The sequence below is a fragment of the Cyprinus carpio genome, chromosome A21, assembly GCF_018340385.1.
Source record: "Cyprinus carpio isolate SPL01 chromosome A21, ASM1834038v1, whole genome shotgun sequence".
In the NCBI taxonomy this organism is placed as follows: domain Eukaryota; kingdom Metazoa; phylum Chordata; class Actinopteri; order Cypriniformes; family Cyprinidae; genus Cyprinus; species Cyprinus carpio.
The window spans coordinates 18,887,129-18,911,432 of NC_056592.1; the positions used below are offsets into that span (position 1 = coordinate 18,887,129).

General features: G+C 35.6%; 1 protein-coding gene across 1 annotated transcript; it reads right to left on the bottom strand.

Moving 5' to 3' along the window:
- Nucleotides 1-3,164: 3,164 nt before the first annotated feature.
- On the bottom strand, nt 3,165-10,712 carry LOC109093513 (stanniocalcin-2-like). The gene is made up of 4 exons (XM_019107256.2): nt 10,309-10,712; nt 7,336-7,478; nt 6,868-7,079; nt 3,165-3,924 (listed from the first exon to the last, which is right to left on the bottom strand). Exons 1-4 carry the CDS (start codon nt 10,613-10,615, stop codon nt 3,549-3,551), a joined length of 1,038 nt encoding a protein of 345 aa, XP_018962801.1. The 5' UTR covers nt 10,616-10,712; the 3' UTR covers nt 3,165-3,548.
- Between the last annotated feature and the right edge of the window lie 13,592 nt (nt 10,713-24,304).

Sequence of the window (24,304 nt, forward strand, 5' to 3'; positions counted from 1 at the left end):
TTTTTGCGGCTTAATATTTTTTTTGTGTGTGTGGAAACCATAATGCACTCCTGTTAAAAAGTTTGATAGATTTATTTTTTTCAAAAAAATCTTACTTTTATTCAGCAAGGATGCATTCAATTGATCAAAAGTGACAGAGAATTTTAAATAAATAAATACACCTTTGAATGGTAGTGTATTTTCAACATTGATGATGATAATAAATGTTTCTTGAGCAGCAAATCAGCATATTAGAATGATTTCTGAAGGATCATGTGACACTGAAGACTGGAGTAATTATGCTGAAAAATCAGCTTTGATCACAGGAATACATTACATTTTAAAATGTATTATATAAAAACTCTTCTATGACTTCACATATTACAATTTACTGTGCTTGTGATCAAATAAATGCATCCTTAATAAGAGACTTGGAATATTTAAAAAATATGAATTATTCCAAACTTTTGACTGCAGTTTAAGTATTTTGTATATTTAAAAAATATGAATTATTCCAAACTTTTGACTGCAGTTTAAGTATCTGGAATATTTCATATTGTTTACAGCATCAGCAGTAAACTTTTGTTTGAGTTTTTGGTATATTTAATATTTTTTATTGTTTAAGGAGTAAGTTTTTACTTTATTGTTGTTTGTTATTCATTATGAGTTATGAGTTTGAAGTCTTGATTTAACTTGACTTTATGAGTTAAAAACTTGATTTAACTTGACTACACGAATGGTTACTCTGCATTTAAGATCTCAGAGCTTGGTTTTGTTGTGTCTCTGTTTCAATGGAAAATGTGTCTGGATGTGTTTTACGAAGTAGGTGACTATTCAGTTTTGTCCCTTATTCATTTACAGTACTGTTCAAAAGCTAAGAATTTGTTTTTTTTTTATGTTTTTGAAAGAAGTTTCACAAAGGCTGCATTTATTTGAGTATCAAAAATACTGTAAAAACAGTAAAATTATGAACAACATATTAGAATGATTTATGAAAGATAACGTGACACTGAAAACTGGAAAAAAATATGCTGAAAATTCAGAATAAATTACATTTTTTAAATATATTCAGAACTGATAGAAAACTAATTTTATATTGCAATAATATTTTCAGTGTTACTTTTTTTAATAATAAATAAAAGCAGCACTGGTGTGCATAAGAGACTTTCTTCAGAGACATTAAAATTTTTTAATTATTATAAATTTTGAGTGTAGTGTATTACCTAATTTACTCATTTCGGACAGGCTCCATTTATTTAAAATAAGCACAGCTGCAAAAAAATAATGTAAATGCAAATGAGATTTAGAAATGCAGTCACTTATAATCTTGCAGTATATTAATTCCACCAAGATTTTCTTCTGTTGCAGTAGAGCTCTGCTTTTAAGTTTTGCTCTGTGTCGAAATGATCTCCTCTCTCTCTCTCTCTCTCTCTCTGTGTGTGTGTGTGTTGCACAAAACAAACACTGTAGTCTTGCCGCACTTGGTTTCTGATGGTAAAATGTTATTCAAGTGGCAGGTGTTGGCATTTTGTTTTATTGCTTTATAGTTTCTTTATAACCTTTCAGAAGCTGTGATGATTCACACACTTTGAATCCACAAAAGACCAACAATTGAATACAAGGTTAATTTATTGTGGATTTTTTTTTTTTTTTAATGAATACATTTGATTACTTTGATACAGACAGCCCCCACCCCCACCCACTGCCCCCAAAAAATGTAAGTAGTTGATAAAATAACTCAAAGAAAATAAAAAAATAAATAGTACAAGCATGTATATAATATGACTTATCAGCACTCTATAGTGGCTGAAATGAACCTGACTTTAAAATAAAAATCCACAAGATACACTTCATGCATACATTTTAAGAAATTAATTTAAATTCAAAATAATAATAATAATGTAAAATATCTACAAGACACACTGAAACAGAGGGGAGTGAGTCTAGACATCGACCAGTTTGCCTTGTGAAAACATGGGACACATTCTAACATGTTGTATGCAATATATTACACAGTATAATCAGGTGCATGTTACAGAGATGAGGTAGGTCCAAAATCAACGATCTGCATATTCTATCATGTTTAAAAAGGTTTGTTTATGTAACTGCAATCTATCAAGGAAGGCATAGGTTTTTAGCACATATGAAAAATGTCTATTCTAAATTCTACGCAAGAAAAATATGAAATCTGATATTACATATTAGATATGTCACATTGCCTTGGCAACAGCAACACTGCAGGGGACACATCCGAGTGTACTGCATGAAGCACGTGGCATATAAGAGCTTATTTCTGCTGCTGAGGCTTTACCTGTGCTCAAAAACAGTCTCACCAAACCGGTCAGTAGCATGTCCAGATCCATATCTCACCGCACAATACAGATTAGAAGAGAGTAGAAAACACTGTATTATTAAAGGGTTTTAAAGCATGGTATTTGATGTACTGCTTTAATATTAATATTAATTTTAATGTAATTAAATTCAGTAATTAAAATCAAAGTAAAAAAAATCTCTTGAAATAATGCCGCACTTTAAAACATTCAAAAATACAGTAAAAATAATTATATGGTGAAATATCGTTCCAATTTAAAATAACTATTTACTATACTTTAATTTTTCTTTTCCTGTGATGTAGCTTAATTTTCACATGATCCTTCAGAAATCATTCTAATACTGTATGCTGATTTACTGCTCAAGAAATATTTCTTATTATTATCAATGTTGAAAACAGCTTTTGCTGCTAAATATTTTTGTGGAAACCATAATACACTACCATTAAAACATATACAATTCAAAAGAAATTAATACTTTTATTCAGCAAGGACAAACTAAAGACATCAACAGTGACAGTAAAGACATTTATAATGTTACAAAAATTTTACATTTGAAACAAAATTCTGTTATTTTAAACTTTCCATTCATTAAAGAATCCTAAAAAGCAACATAATACTGATGATCAATAATTATAATTATGTGCTTATTATTTTTGTTGAAACCATGATACTTTTTTTTTTTTTCAGGATTCTTTGATGAATAGAAAGTTCAAAAGAGCAGGATTCCTTTGAAATAAACTTTTTGTAACATTATAAATATCTTGGCTGTCACTAGCTTGTCAAATAAAAATATTCATTATATTAATTATACATTTTTAAAAAAAGCATACTGACCCCAAACTTTATAACGGGAAGTGTAATCCAATGTTTAAATAATGTTTTTTAAGAACATTTCATTTATTAATATATATTTCCTTTTTTTTTCTTTTGGGGTGAAATGTGACCCAGACATGTTTTTGTGATGTTCACCCAAATGGCCTTGCTTCAAAGCAGACAAATACTGAGCAGATGGAATGATGTCATCACAAAACACAAGGTCTCACAGAATGTCCTACAAATCAAACACAATGACGATGGCAGCTCTAAATGTAACATCACATTGAAATACCCTGTCATCGCTGGTGCTCTTTTAGAAGCACTGGAGACTGCAGCTGATTTGTCCTTGAGCGAGGCAGGGAAGGAGAGCACTGAACGAGCCTTTTTGGACGTGTGGGCTAAAGGCACTGAGAATCCCCTTCACCTCCTTTTGGTTGCATTCAGAGACCTCTTTAGCTTTTTTTCGGCATCAGAGGCATTGTGTTGAGGACCTGAGGACTGATTTTCATCTTCATCTCTTTCTGTGAGTGTCCAAATGGTTTCCCTGTCAGCCTCAGGGAGAAGCGGGCTCGCGGGAGGAAGGGAGTTGCTGCTGGCTCCCGATGGAGTGGTGATGTCTGGGACAGGGGCGAGGGTGGAACTGGCCTGGTTCTCCAACTTTCTGAGGGCACAGAGACTCAGACTCCCACACAGAGCTCCCCAGTTCTGCTCACACTGAGTTCGTATTCGGCGTGCGATGGCGACGCGCACCTCCTCGCCGCATCCCAACAGGATGTTTACTAACTCCACGTGGGGCCTTTTCAGTGAAGGAGAGGAGACGGTTAGGAAAGTAAAACCACAGTTAAATCCTGTTCACACCAAGAAAACTAACTATAATAATAAAGATAGAGTTCTAAAAATTGTTCTAAATTTAAAAGAAGAGCAAAGTCACACCACAAAAATAATGATAATGGCACAGAAAAACAATATCATTGGAATCCCTTTTAAAAAGATTTTTCCTGCTAATGAACAATAAACTCCAATTAGAATCCATCCTGCTTTAAAGAACTTGAACATTTAAAGGTGCAGTATGTGATATTGACAGCTAGTGGTTGAAATGGGTACTGCAGTCCAAATTCAAAATATTACAGAGCGTTTTTTTCTCTTTCCTCCTCCTCCTCCTCCTCCTCAGACTAGATGCTCACGCGGGTTGCCAGATTGAGAACTTGCAACAGGAACCAGAGCAATTGATAATGGAAGGTGATGAGCCTTATGGGGATTTATACTTTCGACTGGCTCCACTTCGCGAGCCTCCACTGATTGCACGCACACCTTCCCAAACAGACGAGGGATGACGAGGAGTAATTATCCTCTAAAACCTTCGGGAATCACCGGTGAGAAGAAGTCATTTGCCTGTACAAGTCTTGTGATGAATGAGTTGATGAATTAATAATTTCTTTATGTACAAACTTAAAACAATCTTAAACTATTGGCTTTATTTCGCATCAAACACAAGACAACTTTAAGCAAATAGTGTACAATTAGTATCTAAATGAATTCGAATTCTATTTTTATACAATACCCCCCCCCCCCCCCCCCAAAAAAAAAAAAAAACTATGCATTGTTTTTCGTCAAAAAGCACCTGATGGAGTTTGAACTTCACATTAAACTGCTTCTGTTGCACACAAACGCCGGCACAGACGTGCATGTTCGGCTAGTATTGCCCTGAACTCTAGCATCTTCGGATGCGGAGCTGCACAAAAAGTTACAAAAAATGCTGTGCACACCGCCACGCGAAATGAGTTTGTGTGCACTCAAAGCGAACTTCCGGCAAAACCACAATAACGTCATATTTTCTGCACGCAACCAAGCGAACTTGCGGATGCATAGAGTATAAATCAGCCTTTTCACTGTAAGTTGATGAGCTAATTTTTCTGCGTTTTAAAGCAACACCATGTAACTTTTGCTCATGGTTCCCCTATGTGTTTGATAAGCGCAATTGTCTGTTACCAGTGTCGTAAATACTGTCGCTGAACCGACCCGAACACGAAACTTACAGAGTGTGGTTCTAGCAGCTAGGAGGCTGCTCAGGTACTGTAGAATTCGTCTGGTTAAGAGGTGTTCTACCACTGAAATAATTTTAGAGACATTATTTTAAGGTCGAAAAACTACATAGTGTTGCTTTACTATTCCTCTGGTCAAAGGGCTTTTTTGATGGATGCCGAGGCTCTTTAGGTTGGGTAGAATCTCTTATCCAGTTTGTTTGTTTACTTCCATGGTTGCAATACGCTGTGTTTTCTGCCGATTGGTAACCCGGGGTGTTGAAAAACGATTGGGTAAACTTTTGGGCCGTGGGCGGAGTCAGTGATGAAATACTATTGGGTAAATTGGCGAAGTAGTTCAGGTGTTTCAAAATAGAATAACTGGCTGTAGCACTGTTTTCAGAGAAACGAGTATGTGAACGCAAGCATATTTTGGTCTTTTTATGCTTTAGTAAAGTAAAAAAAAAAAAAAAAAAAAAAAAAATACATACAGCACCTTTAAAGCTGTAGACAACAAAACTGCAATCCATGCTCATAATAAACAGAATGTTATCATGCGGTGTGGACACTGATATAGTTATCGCATAGAGTATAGTATATAGTATAGTTATAGTAATCTATAGTAAAAGTGGGTGTATCGTCAACAATAAAATCTCAATTGTTGTTTGAATGATGTGGAAGCTGAAATTTTTATGCAAAAGTGTTTTGGTAAATTAACTGTAAGCATGTTGTTTTTGCTCTGATAATATTGCAATTGTAAATGTGATATTGATTTTATAATGAATTTTATTGCAGCCCTATCTGAACAGAACCAACACTGAACTGACTTGGGGTTGAATAATGAAACTGTTGTGACAGAGCTGCTTTACAGTAGAATCTGAGCTGTCTTCATGGTTGAGTTTCCATAATTGATTCTGATGTTTTCCTGTTTAAAATTGTGAAGCTGCTTTGACACTATCTGTATTATATAAAGCACAATAAACGAAACGTGACATTTTTGCTCTATATCGCCAATAGAAATGGTTCCAAACAAAGCCACAGCAGTACTGTTGTGTGTCTCTGTGGTGTTTCATTCCTGAATGAATCAGCAATTTTGAACAAATCAATAATTCACATACTTTGTTCCTGAATGAATCCTCTGGTTGAACAAATCAGTTGAGTGAATGACTCAATACCTCACTCATTAAGGCAGGTTTAGTTTCATATTTAAAGTAATTTTTTTAATATTCTTACAAAATTATTTTTGAAAATTAATCTCATAGCATTTTTATGCAATGGTAATTGCAGTGTAAATTCATCTAAATGCTGCTTTAGATGCAGCTTCTGTGCACTTCTGCAGTGCAAAAATGATTTTGTTGAATGGTAACAGACTATGGTATTTTATTCTAATTGAATTTATTGATTAAATGTAAGAATTTGACATAAAAGATGATTCACACATCTCAAAAAATGATCTTATATAGGTGAAAATACCCCTGGAAATCAATTTAAAGTGGCAAATACATATCACCCCTTTATGGATAAAAACAATTTCTGTCAGTTTCTGCTGTGAATTAACCATTGCATAGAATACAAGAATGTGAAAGGCCTAAACCAGTCCAGGTACCAGCATAAAAACACACTCAGCAAAATCGAATTATTGCTTTTGACAAAATCCCAGAAAATGTCAGGATATAATTGTGTCAATATCGGACACACCCCTATATTGAAGGACTCACCCTTTGGGAAATAGGTCCTTGAAGTGGATCATCTCCACCATGACGTTTACGTTCTCCCTCACGGCAGAGCAGAGGTTGTGTTTGACGTAACACTCACGCTGCAGCTGGAACACCATCTCTTTCATGGCCAGACACTTGCGGCTGATGCAGCTGAACTTGTGGCGAAGTCCATGGGCCATGCATTTCAGCGCATCTTTGATGAACGATTTTCCCTGCGGTGATGCATAAGTCATTCATCAAGCCAGAGTTAATGGCAAAATGCTGACTAAGTTAATTTCAGCTCAAACATGTCTAATAATATGGACATAGCGAGCAAACTGCCAGCTCTCAATGACGAGGTGCTGTAGATCGCAGTGCAAAGCATGCAAGATGCCAATTCAACCTCAGACTAAATGTTAAATAGCATTATGGTGTACATGTTATGCACACTGTGATTTAAGTACATAGGTGAAGCAGTCAGGATCCTACCTGGGAATCAAATTTGCCAGCGTTGTGGAGGAACGTCATGCAGATGTCATGTAGTCCGCGGATCTCACAGGAATTGTTGTTGAAGCACTCAAACATCCCGCAGCCCACATCACCTGCGTTCACCAGACACTGCTGAATCTCCGCTGGAGAATGGTCAAGGGAGAGAGAACACATTACAGTTTTTACAGTAATTACACATTGCCCTTGCTATAGTAACACTGTGAAATATATCCTGTTAAATGTACAGTAAAAAACTGCTAGCAATTTACTGTAAAAATACTGGCCTGTCCATAAAACATGGCTAATACTAGTGCTCAGGGATCATGCACACAAAGACAAAACACAATCAGGGTAATACACACGACACTAAAATAATGCCATAAACAATCCTTAAATCACGAAACACCCTAATGTACATTTACTTATTACAAAAATAAAAAGAAACAAAATTATTTATACACTGTATAGTTTTTACTTGCGAAAACATACTTGACAGTATTTTACAGTAAAATTACATATTATGTGATGTTTATCCATTTACAGTTTTTCCACCATATATGGTAAGATAACTGATTACCAGGTTTTTCCAGTAACATTTTTCCAGTATTTTTCCAATGCACCTAATTGGTATATAATTTGTATGAATTATATTCATATAAATATTGTTTAAAATGATGTTTATTTAAATTCTAAACAAACATCAAATTTAAACAAAGTTTATACAGTTTTATAAAATATGATTATAAAATAATTCAGCAACTAAGTCACAATGGATAGCATGGACATTGTTTGAAAGACTGCAATTGAGAACATTCAAAATAATCAAAATGTTCCATGTCTGTTATGTTTTCAGCATAGAGCTATTTGAAAACTGTATCTCTGCGTGGACTTTGAAGTGACGTGACATTCAGCCAAGTATGGTGACCCATACTCAGAATTAGTGCTCTGCATTTAACCCATCCGAAGTGCACACACACAGAGCAGTGAACACACACACACACACTGTGAAACACACACCCGGAGCAGTGGGCAGCCATTTTATGCTGCGGGCGCCCGGGGGAGCAGTTGGGGGTTCGATGCCTTGCTCAAGGGCACTTCAGTCATGGTATTGAAGGTGGAGAGAGAACTGTACATGCACTCCCCCCACCTACAATTCCTGCCGGCCCGAGACTCGAACTCACAACCCTTTGATTGGGAGTCCGACTCTCTAACCATTAGGCCACGACTCCCCCGTCGGGGGAAATGCAGTCTTCTAAATGTATGTGCGCCATGTGTAATTTGCAGCTTTATGGCAGTAAATATTAATAAGCTTTTGACAACTGCAGCTAGGTCACTTAGTAAAACATTTAAAAATGTTCTATAAACCATGCCACAATTACAGTTAACCCTCTGGTATTGTTCATTTGGGGGTCACACTTTGAACACCTGAAATGTAATTTTTTATTTTCAGTAAAATCAATGTAATATATCTTTGCTATTTTTTATATTTTTGTTATTTTGTATTTTGAGAGAATTTCATGATACTAATTAATATTCATGTAATTATTATGACAATTTTTTAAATATTTTTATATTACTTTTCAATTATGGCACTGTATTTCTATGTAAAAGGCTTATAAATTCTCTAGTTGTTTTAAACATAATTACTTATTTTTATTAATTTGTGGATTTGGATATATGTTTAGACATTCTCAGTGACAACTTTTTGTAAAGATTTAGATTTTTTTTTTTTAAATGTTGCGTTGATATGACAGTTTTTGCATTAATTTTACTACAGTCAAACCTGAAATGTAGAAAAACATTTTGTTACACACAACTTTACAATTTGACAAAAATGATCAGGAATGCTTTATCAGAGGTTAATCAATCTGATTTCAACCTCTTATTTGAGTCTTCTGGCTCAATTTTGCCATATCCTTACAGCCATACCAGTTCATTTGTGTGTGTATAATAGTGTGTGTGTGTGTGTGTGTGTGTGTGTGTGTGTGTGTGTGTGTGTGTGTGTGTGTGTGTGTGTGTGTGTGTGTGTGTGTGCGAGAGAGAGACAGTGAGTGTGTGGTCTAAAATGACGGAACAACACCAGAGGGTTAAATTATGTAACCAAAATGAAATATTTAAGAAATGTTCTGAAAATACCTACCTTTACCTGTTTTTACTACCGCAAGAAGCCAAAACTATTTATAAAACAAAACGTCTATTTATAGTGCAGGGGGCGGTGGCTTCAGATTCTAGAGAGCATTTGATTGGTCAGAAGATTTGATGAGAAGATGAAGTACGATGTGACGTCAAAATAAAAATCGTTGAGCCGTTTTGGCGGAAGTGACGAACTGCAAGCTTTGAATGCTTATATCTTCTAAATGCGAATTGTGTCACTGTTTTGTAGCACACTGCCTTATAGATAACCTTAAGACTAACATATTGATACTAACACCCAAAAAACTTTCATTTTGATTTCATGGGCACTTTAAATACAGGTAAGGGTTATTCTCATTACACATAGCCTTAAAGTCAGAACAGCTAGTTGTTATAATAGAATGTCAACGCTTAAGTCTCACCATTTAATATGTCTTCATTTATTTCTTTGCTTTAAATAAAAAGAAACGTGGCAAAATATTTTAATGACGGTAGCTACCAGTCTGGACGTGGTAATGAGGACCAAAACGTCGCAACGTGACAACGTCATAACGTTTTCAAAACGGTGTGAAAATGCATATTTATTATATTTATTGCAATGAAAAAACCCTGGCAACTGATGTATGCAGGATTTAAAAAAAAAAAAAAAAAACATTTTAGAAGATGCATTTTAATGTTGTGCTAACCGGGATGACATAATCTGGCGATAAGTTGTTTGATAGAACATCTAAAAGTTTGATGCATCTTTAATGCAGGCAGTTTAAACAGCTCCAGGCATTTACGAGCTGTCCTTGAATTCTGTGCATGCACTGCGCAAAAGCCCTATTAGAACCAACCTACCTGTGTTCTGCAGAGAGAGTCTTCTCTTCTGGATGTTCAGTGATCTCTCGTGTGAGGTGTCATGAGCGCTGCTGGAATCAGTCGCGTGTGTTTGCCGCACCGCCAAAAACAATATAAACACTCCTATGGTCCGTTGCACACGCATGTCTCGTGATGATGATAATAACGCTGTGTAAAACTGCAAATGTCTTCGGATCACTGTAGCATTACCATAGAGAAAGAATGAAGCACACGCAGCGGAGGAAGTAGCGCAGACGCGTAGTGAGGATCGGGGGGATGGATGCTGACTATATTTCCTCCAACTCATGTCAGTTTGGATGAAGGAGGTGAGCAGGTGCTGACCAATCACAGTCACCGGCGAGACGACAGCACCGTGCGTCTATTCGAAGTTCACACAGCACGTATAGTGAAGCCCGGGGCTAGTTGTCACAAGGGCTGTGGTTGTATCTCGCCAACTATAAGGTTTGAGTCAAAAGTCCTAATGCATTTTATTATTATTATTATTATTATTATTATTATTATAAAAACCTCCAAAATTAAAATTTAAACATTATATTTTGCTATAGCCTAGTTTTTCAAGTTGGGATGTTCATTTTATACAATTCACTCATTGAAATTTCCATTATGCAAAATAATCCTTTCAGTTAATGTATCCTTTCAGTTCCCTGTTTGATGAATCTTGCTGCTGTAATGTTTTTTTTTTTTTTTGTTTTACTGTTTACATTTTCCTGAAAGCTACACACTGGTCTAACACATTTTGTAATGCATGGAATAAAAAGTGTGACAACTAGCCCCGCCCTCCACAATTGTTAAAGTGATGAATTTAGATATTAAATTAAAAGATGAATAGTTCCAGTTTTGTCTTCTGATGAGATGTAAAAATCCATGATAGTAACAGCTATGACATGAAACACCTGTTCATCTGATCTTACTGCCCAACTCGTCCTCTCATGAGATTTAACAACAGCAAAGTAAACTTCATTCAACTGATGTTACATTTAGGTTATGATAAATTTCAACAAAAGTTCTGTTATATGAATACATTTCATTCTGTGCTGTATGTTATGTCCATGCACCTTATGAATGAATGTACTTCGAAAGGCAATTCGAACCCACTTTTAATGATGCATGAAATGATATATTACTGATATGTTTCATTCAGACACAGCTAACCAATGTAAAATTCAAAATGTTTATGTACTCCCCAACCTTTTGTCTTGACTTACTCTGGAGGGCGTCATAACCCCCCACCCTCCCATCCTGTAATTCGCACCATAGTCATATGATCGTACAGTAATGCAGCCTCCAGCTATCAGGTGGGGAGTACACATGTTAAATCTATTAGATGGACCTTATGGGATTTTCACATTCAGGCTCTATTAGTTGGATATATAACCAAACAGTGCTCCAAGATAACCTCATGAATCTCCATTTACTTATTTTTTATAAGGTTTAAAAGAAACATATTACTAGTTTTAAAATGTTTACTTATTTTTCTTAATAGGTGTATATAACACTAGCTGTGTCCCAAATGACTCACTATACACTATGTACTCTATCATGTAGTGTATGAATTATATAAGGTTATTTTGTCATTTATAATCGGAGTCTGATAGCACCTCCCCCTTTTTTACATAATTAAATCTATGACAGTTGAGTGCATGAAGTGTCCAACATTCCACACTTCATTTTTTCGGTTAGTTGAGTGCATCATCCTGGTGTTTAAAGTGCACTTTTTCTTTTTGTAATTTTCAGTGTGAACGCAGTACTCACACTATTTATACAACAAAATGTCATAGAATAGTGCATAAGTACGCAATTTGGGACGCACCTTATAACTTCTTTATTTTACAAAAGCACAATATTTTTATGATATTGTGAGTGAATACAAATAAAAGTAGATCTTTTACAGTTTCAAATGTTATATTATTCTTTTTTGTACAATCAACACATTTTAAGTTCTTGCTGTTATCAGGAAAAAATTCAAGCGATCGTTGAAGGTGTTGTTTCATATGTAATTTTTCAGTCAATATTAAATTACTGAAAGAACTGAGTTTCACTTTGTAGTGTATTTTTTAGGGCTGATAACTTGAAAAGTAAAATAAACTTGTAAGTAGGCTAACTTGAAAGTAAAGTAATTAGCAATCTGATTACTTTTTAAATGCAGGAATTAGTAATGTAATCAAATTGCAATTTTAAAATAGTAATTAGTAATTTGTAGTGGGTTACTTTTTTTGAGTAACTTACCCAACACTGCTTATCACATTAAATCAAATAGACATTCTTAATATTATCACAGGCAACACAGAAATTTCTGTTAAGTAACTTTCTGCAGAAACCATATCAACCAACAAGAAATTGATTTGTGCAATTTTCAAGTTTCAAGTTTGTTTGTACTTCACTTTTCACAATATAAAAGCAACTTCACCATACAATATTTCAAAGCAACTTCACCATACAATATTTTTTCATTGTTAGAGTTGGGATGGATTCTGTTATTGGTTAGAGAAGAGTGTATGAAAAGTAATGTCCATATGGATAAAATATACATCTGTAAGCCAATATAAATTATGTGGTTGCAGTTAGGCCATGATTACAGCTTGATCATAATTATTACAATATAAGGATAATATGTGACAGTTTTATATGTCAATCCAAATTTGGTGTCAAAAATATTTAATTGTAATTTCAAATTATTGCTTATTGAAATAACTTACAAATTTACCAAAATATAGTCTCTTTGAAACACTTTGACAATAAATTATCACATTAAAATAGTTATAAAACTTGCTAACTGGATGCAGTTATATACAGTGAATCAAAGTTATTTACCCCATCAAAGGCAACAAAAAGGGAGTCACCACACTGTTTTGCTTGAGGTATATAACGGATGATCTGTTTACCATGATCTATTTATTCATTCTGCTGGAGCAGTGGAGGAACATGAGGTGAAAGGCAGTTGAATGCTTTCGCTGGGGCCTCTTGCCAAACCTAACATATCCCCTTGGCATCCTTACATTAGTGTCAATGGCCTACATCCATTATATGTTAAAGCAGCAGCTTTGGAAATGAGACCCCAGCTGAGGAGGAATGGCAAGCTTATTATGGGCTAAATTTGCAACGTAAATGTACTTTTTGCAAGCAGAAATTATTCTAATTGTAACCACATATGATTTACTAAATGTCAGTTATTTTAGAGACATTATTTAGCACTGTGGTTGACTATTGCATCATCGCCGGGGGTCATGAACACATCGAATAGCATATAATTATCAGATAATAAATATAAATTTACAAGAACTGTAAAACAAGACTGCATGTTTCCAGAAAAAAATACATGGGAATGGCATAGGGAAAACTATGAAACCCATTTCACTTCTACAATCATGCACAAGGATAGTAGATTCTCCAAGGATTCTCCATTGAGATTGGATTGTAAAAAGTCAAGTAGGGGTAACTGCAGCCTGGAGCAATGGGCGTGCCAAAAGGTGGGGGCGTGCCGAAAGGTGGGGGGCGTGCCAAAAGGTTTCTCATTGGTGAAACGAAAGGTAGGGGGCGTGCCAAAAGGTAATGCGAAAGATGGCTGTTAAAAAAATAAATAAATAAAAGATGGCGAGCCATATACTCTTAATCGCAGATTAAAAGGATCCATAAATTCAACATAATCCTATAAAACCAAATTTAATTCTTCTAAGGTAAAAAACGGCGTTAATGATATTAAGAATATTATTTTAAATTACCTTTTGAAAGTACCTTCAAATCTTCTGTATGGTGTGGGTTACTGACGTCATCACCAACGCAAGTTTAGGTCTTGATTTATCAATAATCAAAAACAAATGACAATTATTTTTCGAGGATACAAACATCTCTTAACACGGTTAGTCGCACTAGCTGTTCTTAAGTTAAAGTCAAAAGTTGTATTTGTTAACATTAGTTGATGCACTGTGAAGTGAACTAACATGAACAAACAATGAACAGCTGTATTTTTATTAACTAACAAAGTTTAATAAATACTGTACCAAATGTATTGCTCAAAGTTAATGTTAGTTAATACATCAGTGTCAACAAATGAAACCTTATTGTAAAGTGTTACCCTCGAAAACTATGTTTTGCCTGATAAAGAAAAATATATAGTTGACAAAACCACTAAATTATAAAATTTAAAAATTAGTCAGAAAAGTTTAGTAACCTTATGTTAAGTGACATTAACCAGTTAAGCAAACAGACACAGCTTTATCCACTAAAACATTTATTTAGCTTTCAGTTTCAGTCGCCAATTTAAGTAAAAATATATAGATAGATAGATAGATAGATAGATAGATAGATAGATAGATAGATAGATAAACCACTTATTCATTCATTCTGTAGTAGCAGTCCATAGAACAGAATCCAGCAAACTCTTTGTCTGAATAGAAAGCTGTGAAGACCCCCTTCTTTCCATGGCTACAGTATCCAGTGGTGTTTTTGTAGATGCATCCACAGCCATCACACCTGCTGAGCTCAAACTCACTCTGTCTTCCTCACATCTGGACTGACAGACTTCCTGCCTGTGCATGTTTTCTAAAAGAATGGAATCACAAAAAAGGTGACTGGCACTCATCTACACCATAGGTTATACTAATTTTTGGTTCAACATGTTGGATTAACTTCAAAAGAGTGAATGTCCTTCGAGTGCACTTTGGGCAATGGTACAGTTGAGGCATGAGGATCTAATACAAAAGGCTAATCATTCAGAGTAAAGTTACTGGCAGTGCTTGTCTCCCTCTTCTAATGTTGACTGTGCCTCTGAAGGAAAGTCAGTGTCTTTCTCAGGTGTGGTGGATATGCAATGTTGAAAGCAAAATACATCCAGAAGGCTGTTATGAAGGCTTCATCCAGGCTGGTGCACTGGCACACGTCTATTCCATCTTCTGTCACCACACTGAACCCTCCTCCTATGATCGCCATTTTTACAGTCAGTGTCCATCAGTTGTATGGTAGGAAAGGGTGTAGCAGGGTCCCCTTACATAAAAAAATTTAATAAAAAATAATAATAATTTAAAAAAATAAGAAACGCTTTTCAAATTCATCAAATTCTGTTACATCCTCTTTGACTCAGACAGTGTAGCTACATACAGTGCAGAACGGCAAAAACTATTAGAAGCTAATGTATAAAGGTCACAATATACAATGCATTTCATTTTCTTGTTTACACTGATAAATCTTACATTGTTTTCTAAAACTATTGTTTTAAATTTTTAACAGATGAGCTAAAAGGGTAAATAATAATAAAATATTACATGAAAAGATTTGAAACAAGATATTTTACAGTTAATGATTTATTTTACTATACTCACTCCAGCAGGTGTCCTTAAGTATGGGTGTTTTTTGAGTACATCCTCCACAGACATTCCTTTCATGCTTTCTCAGCATCTCCAGGAGAATGTTCGTGCCGTGTGGTCTTTGACAGTCCAGGTGTCTGGATGTGTTTTCCGTTACTCACTTTGTAGCACATTCACATGGTTCTCAAGAGACATTGAATCCTCTCCAATACAAGTTTCCTTCATCAGAACAACAGAAACAGATCATGCTTAGACCGTGACAGATATGAGAAACATCTAAATACTTATTGAACAAGGTGCTTTAGATATAAAAAATAATAAAAACATTGAACTGCATAAACATTAAGATGATGGTCAGGCAGTGAAAAAGTGGAGTAGATACAAAAAAAGATTTAAATATCTGTAGTACAGTATCTTCCTTACATGGACCTGCACTAAGTGAAAATGTAAAATTGATTAACAGTGCAAAAATAAATTATGCATATGGGAGTGTGCATACATATGTTACAATAACCTGCAAGTGGTGCACGTTCTGCTTTAAATTTCCGGTTTAGGGATGTGTCAGGTGTGCTTAAAACATAAATTTTACTGATTGTCATTTTCCAGCAAATAAAGATTACAATATATTGATACTACAATATCGTGTGTGATTGTGTTGATAGAGATAAATCCATGAATTAAAAACAATGCAACTTATACAGTCATTTTCTTTTATATTTTTCTGGAAAGGGTACTTCACAACCAGTGTGTTAGCAACTTGAATATACTCTGCATTAGTTGGACACCTAGCAGAAAGGTAGAAACAAACTCTAAATTAATTCTTTTGTAAAATCGTCTTCATAGATTGTGAATTGATCTTTAGTTCAGTTGTAATAGCAGAGGTGGTAATAATTATTATTCTTACAGGATGTATTCTGTACTGTATTGCACAAAAAGGACGCAGATACAAACTATCAACTCTGAGAGCTTCACCTTCGATGCAGATGCGCTCATCGTTTTGTCTCACTGTACATACAGTATGTCTGTCAACAACAATAAACTAATTACTGCTGCAAGATATAACGCAAAGGAAAAATTATGATCGTATTGTAACATGCTATCTTAATATACATATTTGTGGTATATAAAGTATAGATAAACGTATGATGAATAATTATTACACCACGACTTATCGCCGCCACCTTCTCTTGTCTAAAGGAAATTACGTAAATGTATATTTACCGCTGATTGGCCAACACAGTAAAACTCCTTTCACCAATGAGAAACCTTTTGGCATGCCCCTACCTTTTGGCACGCCCCTACCTTTTGGCACGCCCCTACCTTTCGGCACGCCCATTGCTCCAGGCTGCAGCTACCCCTGTCTCTAAAAAGTGGGCATTAAATACTATAAGGCAGACAGGTGGTTGAGAAATAAGAGTGTTTTGTGGCATCAGTCGATGAGAAACATGATGCCAGATCATGATAAAAGACTGGTGAATCGTGCACAGTAACACCTGTTGACCTAAAGGTGATAGCCATGTTTGACAATTGGTGGTGAACATTGTCTTGACATTCAGTATGTTGGATCTGTTTAATAGGCTTGTATAACCAAGTATATCCCTTGATGACCACCTCTGTGACAAGTTTTTCAAAATGAGTTGTACAATTTAGGTACAGTTAGCATGAAGCTAAAGTTCTGTGAAACAGCGCATCACATTGTTGATTCCATGTTTTTCCATGCTTTGTTCTAGACAGGTGTACCTTGTACAGTGACTTGAAGGTGTTTTAATTGTGGTGAAGTAGGTGAGTGTAACAGAGGACCCAGGTTTAAACGGAAATATTGGCTTTTTGTTCACTGCAGTTACTTTTTTTGTGATGCATACTCACAAATATATTTCACATATATTGCAGAATAAGGGTTAGTTATAATACTTCAAAACTTGCTGTAATCAGTAGATCTGTGTGATACATATTCCAGTTGATATTAACTTTCAAAAACTGCAACACAAATATGACCCATCAAATCTAATGTACAGAGAACAATACGTCATTTGTAGGCTGATTTCCCCCAAAATTGTCTACACTGTTACTATTAAAACTGCATTCTGATCAGCCTGACACAATGAAATTTGCTCAAACAGTAGTGTAAGTTTGGTGTGGGAGTTGTGGGACAAAGAGAGTATGATGCTAATGGTGCAACCTGAATTATTTGTGTACACTCTGAGGGTGGAAATGGAATCCACAAAAAGGGACCATTAACATCTGTATTGTTTACCCAAATGTGTAGTGGTATGCAACTATGCCATTTTTAGTATGTTTATCATGCTTTCTTTCTTTTAAAACCAGTATAAAACACCAGTCATTCATTACTCTCTGTACAAGTGGCAGGGCAATGAAAAACAGCCTTTGCCAATAGCAGAGAGGCTCTGCTCAGTCCCAGTGTGTTTAGTTAAGATACTGCGTTTACAAATTTCCCTTAATATGTGACAGGTTAGTTACGCCAAAGGGTGATGGAAAACATCTTTGTAGCTGTTCCTCCAATCAATTTGTGTGATGGACTTTCTCTCCATGTTGTTAAAACAAAAACAAAGCACACTTGGTTGTACCATTATCGTAACATAATGTGGTACATTTTTATGAGGTAATTTAGAACAGATGATAAATACAGTGTTTTTCGCCATCTGATCCCTTCTTTGAGGTTGGTGATGCATGTTTAAGTTATTAGAAAGTTTACTACATTCGCTGTGTGGTGTTCCTCTTGTGTTTATCATTTGGGTACATGCTATCCTTCTGGCACAGAGAAAGCATCATGTATCTGAACAAGTACACAATCAGGACAAGGGTACTTGTGTTCCGAACACTCAATGACAGCTTAAAAAAGAGCTGCAATGCTTTAAATGAAGAGGTTTCCTTGAATTCTTTTCCTCTGGATAACCGCAGATATATTTGAACTGGAAGACACGCATTAATTGCATATCCTTAAAGCACTTCCACTCATTATCAGAACAGGGGGAACTGAATACTGACCTATTTCCAGCATCACAGAGAATGCATGTCATTTCATTACAGTCATTCCACGCCAGAGTTGGTTCTGGCACCTTACAGTTACGTCATCACAGCAGACCTCCTTACCTTTCAGGGATAATGAGCATGATGTTTGTGTTTGTGTTAAAGAGATTCTTCACTTAAAAGTCATCAATTACTCACCCTCATGTTGTTATAAAAACCTATAGACATTCTCTTCTGCTGAACACAAGTTAAATTGTTATTCACTGATAATATTTCACTCCAGTGAGCTGTTACCTTCTGCAACTGGATCACTGAATCAGAACTGAACTTGAGAACTGAATCAGTCTGATTGTAAATGAACTATTCGGATCAGTTTTGTGAACTAGATTAAATGATTCATTGAAAAGAATGCTTCATTATGAATTGGACATTGTAATATGCACCACAAACATGTAGAGGAGAGCTAAGCTGGATGTAAAGATTTAAGCATGATGATGACTATAATGATAAAGTATCGTTTAAAGATTTAATAATCATTATATTATTCTATAGTGACTTTAAAACTTTAAACTTTGATGCAGCAAAGCGAAAGTTCCTTTTCTTTTCCAGTTGTCAGGAGTAGCTAAAGTGTGTGAAGTATGTTCAAAATTTAAAGGGAAAGTTCACCCAAAAATGAAAATTCTTAAAACAATTACTCACCCTCATGTTGTTATAAAAACCTATCAGAAATTCTGCTGAACATAAAAGAAGATATTTTAAGGAATCTGGGTAAACATTACTCACCCTATTGTTTTAGTTACACATCTGTCTATTCCGGTGGTGTCCAAACCTGTTCCTGGAGGGCCACTGTCCTGCAGAGTTTAGCCCCAACCGTAATTAAACACACCTGAACCAAAGTAATCAAGGTCTTCAGACTCACTAGAAACTTCCAGGCAAGTGTGTTGGAGCTGGTTGGAGCTACAGTACACTCTGCGGGACATTGGCCCTCCAGGAGCAGGATTTGACGTCCCTGGTCTATGCTCCCCTGTCAGATGACATTTTGGGGGGAAGTCATGTTTATGCTCTTTGTTTGTGCTGCTGAGTGTCTGATCTCTTGCCTACACACTGTTTTGAGTAGATTTACTTAAACTTGTTGGCATTAACCTCAGTTAACCTCACTGTTGATTCCAAGAAGACCCCTGTCCCACAAACACATTCTTACAAATACATGTACCCATGAACTCTTGTACTCTACTATGTTATGACCAGAGCAGCTGTGGCCAACATGCAGCACGTACATCATGTGCAGGGGCTTGAGGACCATTGCACACAAGTAAACTACTGTATGTCAGCATGACTATGTTGAAAGGGAGGAATTTTGGTTTGATTGTTGAATGAGATATGGTTCAATTGGATATAATTATTACCATTTTTTAAATTCTCCTGTATGGAAAAGACTTTCTTACTTCCAGGTGTTAGGTAGGAATGCAAAGCACCATGACACTAAGTATTCTGTTGGTCACGCAATTCAAACGTTACTTCGCTATCATGACTACAGTTTGTATATAGTACAAACATTATGGTAAGGTACGATGATTGTTATGTTCAAGAACATAAACATAATGGAGTATGTTCCAGGAAGAAGCGGGTCAAGGCTGTGAGTGGGCATTTGTGTGTTTAGCATATATATATATATATATATATATATTTACAGTTTACATACTGTACACACACATATTTGCATTTGTACAGAATGTTCTTTAGCTCAGGACTCTCTCAACTTTTTTTGTTTCACACATTCCAGAAGTCTAAAAAACAAAAAACACAGTTAAACATAGTTAATATATATTTGGTTTGTAAAGTTTTTTTTTTTTTTTTTTTTTTTTTTTATGGTGTAGAAATTAAACAGATCTGGGTGTATAAATGAAGCAGCGGAAATGTATATGGCATTTTAAAATTTTATTGATAAAATTAATTAGATACTATATATTTATTTTCTTCTCAACTGAAAAGGCCTTAAAAAATGATAAAAAGCCATGATTGATAATGTGTGCCTGTGAAAGCCTGTTAATATGTTAGTATGGATAGCCATGGCAAATAATGAGAACTTTGGCTAGTATCTGGCATATGTTAGTATGGATAGCCATGGCAAATAATGAGAACTTTGGCTAGTATCTGGCATGCATGGGGTTTAATAAATCTGAAAAGGTTTGTTGCGTTTTAATTAATTCAGTCGTCACCTTTATTTTTACAGTGCTTTACAATAGAGATAACTGTTTCAAAAAGTAGGGATTGTTCATAAAGTAGGGATTGCTGAATAAATTATGCAAACTTCAAAAATGAGACAAATCCAAAAGCAAGACAATATTGTCATTATTAAGCTCATTGGTTAATTCAGTTCAGTTCAATAACTGTAAAGTTCATTTATAATGAAAAACGTTCAATTCAGTCATAAGCAGCTCTACTGAAGACAATAGTGTTATCAGTGTTCAACAAGGATTCATTTTAGTTAAATAACACTATCCAAGTGGCAAAATTCATAAATGATGAATGAATTGGATTCATTTATAAAGAAGATCTACGGAAGACAATAATATTATTATTCAGCTCGATTTAGTTTGTTTTTTTTTCTCACTTTCAGTTTGATTTTGTTTGTTTTTTTTTCTCACTTATTAGTGTATATTTATTGGGATCGATTATATTGAACAATATATTTATTAAGTGAGTTTGTTAATAATTCTGTTAAATTATTTGTTAAAGTGTTGCTTCTGTGTTTGTTGGATTTAGGATGTCTTTTTGTTGTTTTTTGATTGGTTGGTTGAAAATATTAATTCGTTTGTGTCTTTTTTGTTTGGTTGCAGAAAAATATAAAAATTGTGTCTTTAAAGTTTGAGTTTTGGCATTGCTAGTGCCATGCTCTACAGTTTCAAGCCTTAAGAGTGCACATATCCGCAATCACGTTGCTGGTCAGAATATTGAAACTTTCTTGCTCACGTGTTTCATGGTTGACTGATCAGAATCGGGATTTCCAGAGATATGTGTAATCAGAGTACAGTAACTCTAACATGTTATACAATGAAGCATCCTGGGAAACTATTAAGGCCACGGTGACAACCTTCAGCAACATTTGACTCCTGTGTAGCTCTGTTCCTACAAATAGCTGCATTGGAAATTACCTTTCCTGTTCACTGGGATTCACTTGGGATTCACTTGGGCTTTCTCAACATCTGGGCAGAAAAAGTTAGAATGGGGCCGATCTAGTTTGCCACTGTAATGAATCTCCTCCACCATGGGGTGAGAAAATTTGAAGAGCAATTAAACTCAACAGATGCAGCAGGACTTTTTGAGGAATGGGGATTTCATTGTTGTGGCTTGAACTTTGGAAGGCCAACTCGAGAGCAACCAGCAGCTGTGTTTCGGGAGAGGTTGGGGGTGGATGGGCGGATGGATTTTCTCCCTCCCGTCCCCACTCGGTAATTACTCTGGTGATTTATAATGTCCAGAAGACAAATGCAATGTCAGCTGAGACGTCCCCCTAACCGATGCCCCTAAACATACAATTTCACACTACATTACCGACCCTCTCCAAGGGCAGCGGGATTTAATTGCTGCATATACGAGGCCAAAAGTGCTGTGTCACATGTTTCCAACATTGGACAACTTCTTTCGACACTTTGAGAGCTGATGGGGGATGAAATCGGACACCGTAATTCATCTACACAGTAATCTACACATAATTCTTGGAATAACACAAGAGCTGCTAACATAGCTGGATATTTAAAATTCATCCTTATGACCCCTTGTACATTTAGGTGTACAATAGAAAGGGTAACATGATAAACTAATACAATTACACATTTTTAAGTGGCGTATATTAATAAAATAATATTTGATGTTAAATCTGATGTTACTCTAAAACCAGTGATATTAGGCCATTGTCCTGAAGAATTTTGCTCCAACCAGCAAAAACACCTGCCTGGAACTGTCTAATATGCCTTGTTAGACCTTGATTACCTGGTTCAGGTGTGTTTACTTAGGGACCGAGTCTGAACACCCTTGCTCTAAAACCTCTAGAAAACAAATTAAAAATTAAGGAAATACTTAACACTCATTACACATACTTAACATCAAACTTTCATTTTTGGGTGAACTATCCCTTTAATACAAAAAGAGAATTTTTTTCTCGTCATTTACTCACTCTCATGTTTTTCCAGAACCATTTGACTTTTTTTCTTATACATGAATATTCTGAACACTCTTTTTCCAATTCTGGACTCTCTTTTTTGATTGTCTCAAAAAAGCTACACAGTAGATTTTTGAGAAAATCAAATTTAGGTAGCCTATGTCAAAGATCTCAAACCAAATATCACAATATTTGGCTAAGAAGCAAGCAAGAACAAATGGTGTTTTGCATCCGAGATATTGTCAATGTTTAATTTTTGCAGTCCACAGCTTCAGAGGGGATGATTTTCAGTGAATAAATTTAATCATATACTGTAAAACTATTTTGGATTTTTGGATTCGGGGTGTTTTATTTTTTTTGTAATGGTATTTTCTTCCTTAATCATATACTGTAAAACTAGCAAAAAAAAAAAAAAAAAAAAAAAAAAAAAAACAGTCAGAATGAGCTTCAAAAATGCACCTTTAATGTTCCACAGAAACAAAAGGGCAAATAATTAATGATTTTTATTTTTCAGAAAATTAGCTCATTGATGAACATCATCAAACACAGTAAAACCACACCTCCTACTGGCTTTAATCTTACACTTCTCAAAAATGTAAAAGTGAACACATGGGTTTGGAAGGTTGGCATGCTCCACTAAGAGCTTGCTGACAGCTCTGCAGAGTCCCTCAATTCCCAATGTGGCTTTCAAATGAGAGCAGGATCAGGTTTCATCAGATGGGGAGGAACTACAGCAAAGCATCTTAATAGGCATGAGTGGACGCTGGGTTCAGGACAGAGTCGGCGTAACACTGCCAAGACCAGCACTGGAAATATGAGCTTGCACCTGGGCTATTATGGAGAACATTGTGCTATCAAGCACAGCAAATGAGAATCCAGAGTCTGTGGCTGGGACATTACCAACAACGTATTGTGCATCCCATTACCGACCATATTTACAACAGAATCGTAACTAGATTTGAATATCTGCAGCTGCACAGAATATGAATATGGATCCACCACCTACTGCAAAGAGCTTTACTGCAACAAGCAGCGGATGTCAAAAGACACATGACCAAAGCTCTTTAGCAATCCGACCGAGCATCTGACTGCACAGAACATTCTCAGAGCAGAGGTGCTGAAAGACAGAAACAAGCTGGAGCAGTCGCCCTTTGTCCCAAGCCGGGACATGACACCTCTCCAGAGGCTCTTCTGTTACTAAAATGTTCTCCTCTGGAAATTCATGCCACGAGGATGCTGGAGATTCAAATGCAGCCTTGGGGTCGATAAGCTTTTAGCCCCAAATGGTCTCAATCACATAACACTGTGTCTGCATGGTAGGGAACATGGTGAACTTTTGAGGGTACTCTCTCTAGTTAATGTCCATATGGAATCATAAAAATTCTGGTGATGAGCTCCTGTCATGTTGCTAAAAGGAGTCCAGGAGTATGTCATTATGTAGCATGTTTCTCATAACAAACTATAATCTCTTGCAATAATTCAGACTGAGGTTTTTCAATAGCAGAAATGATGAAACCAACTTGGC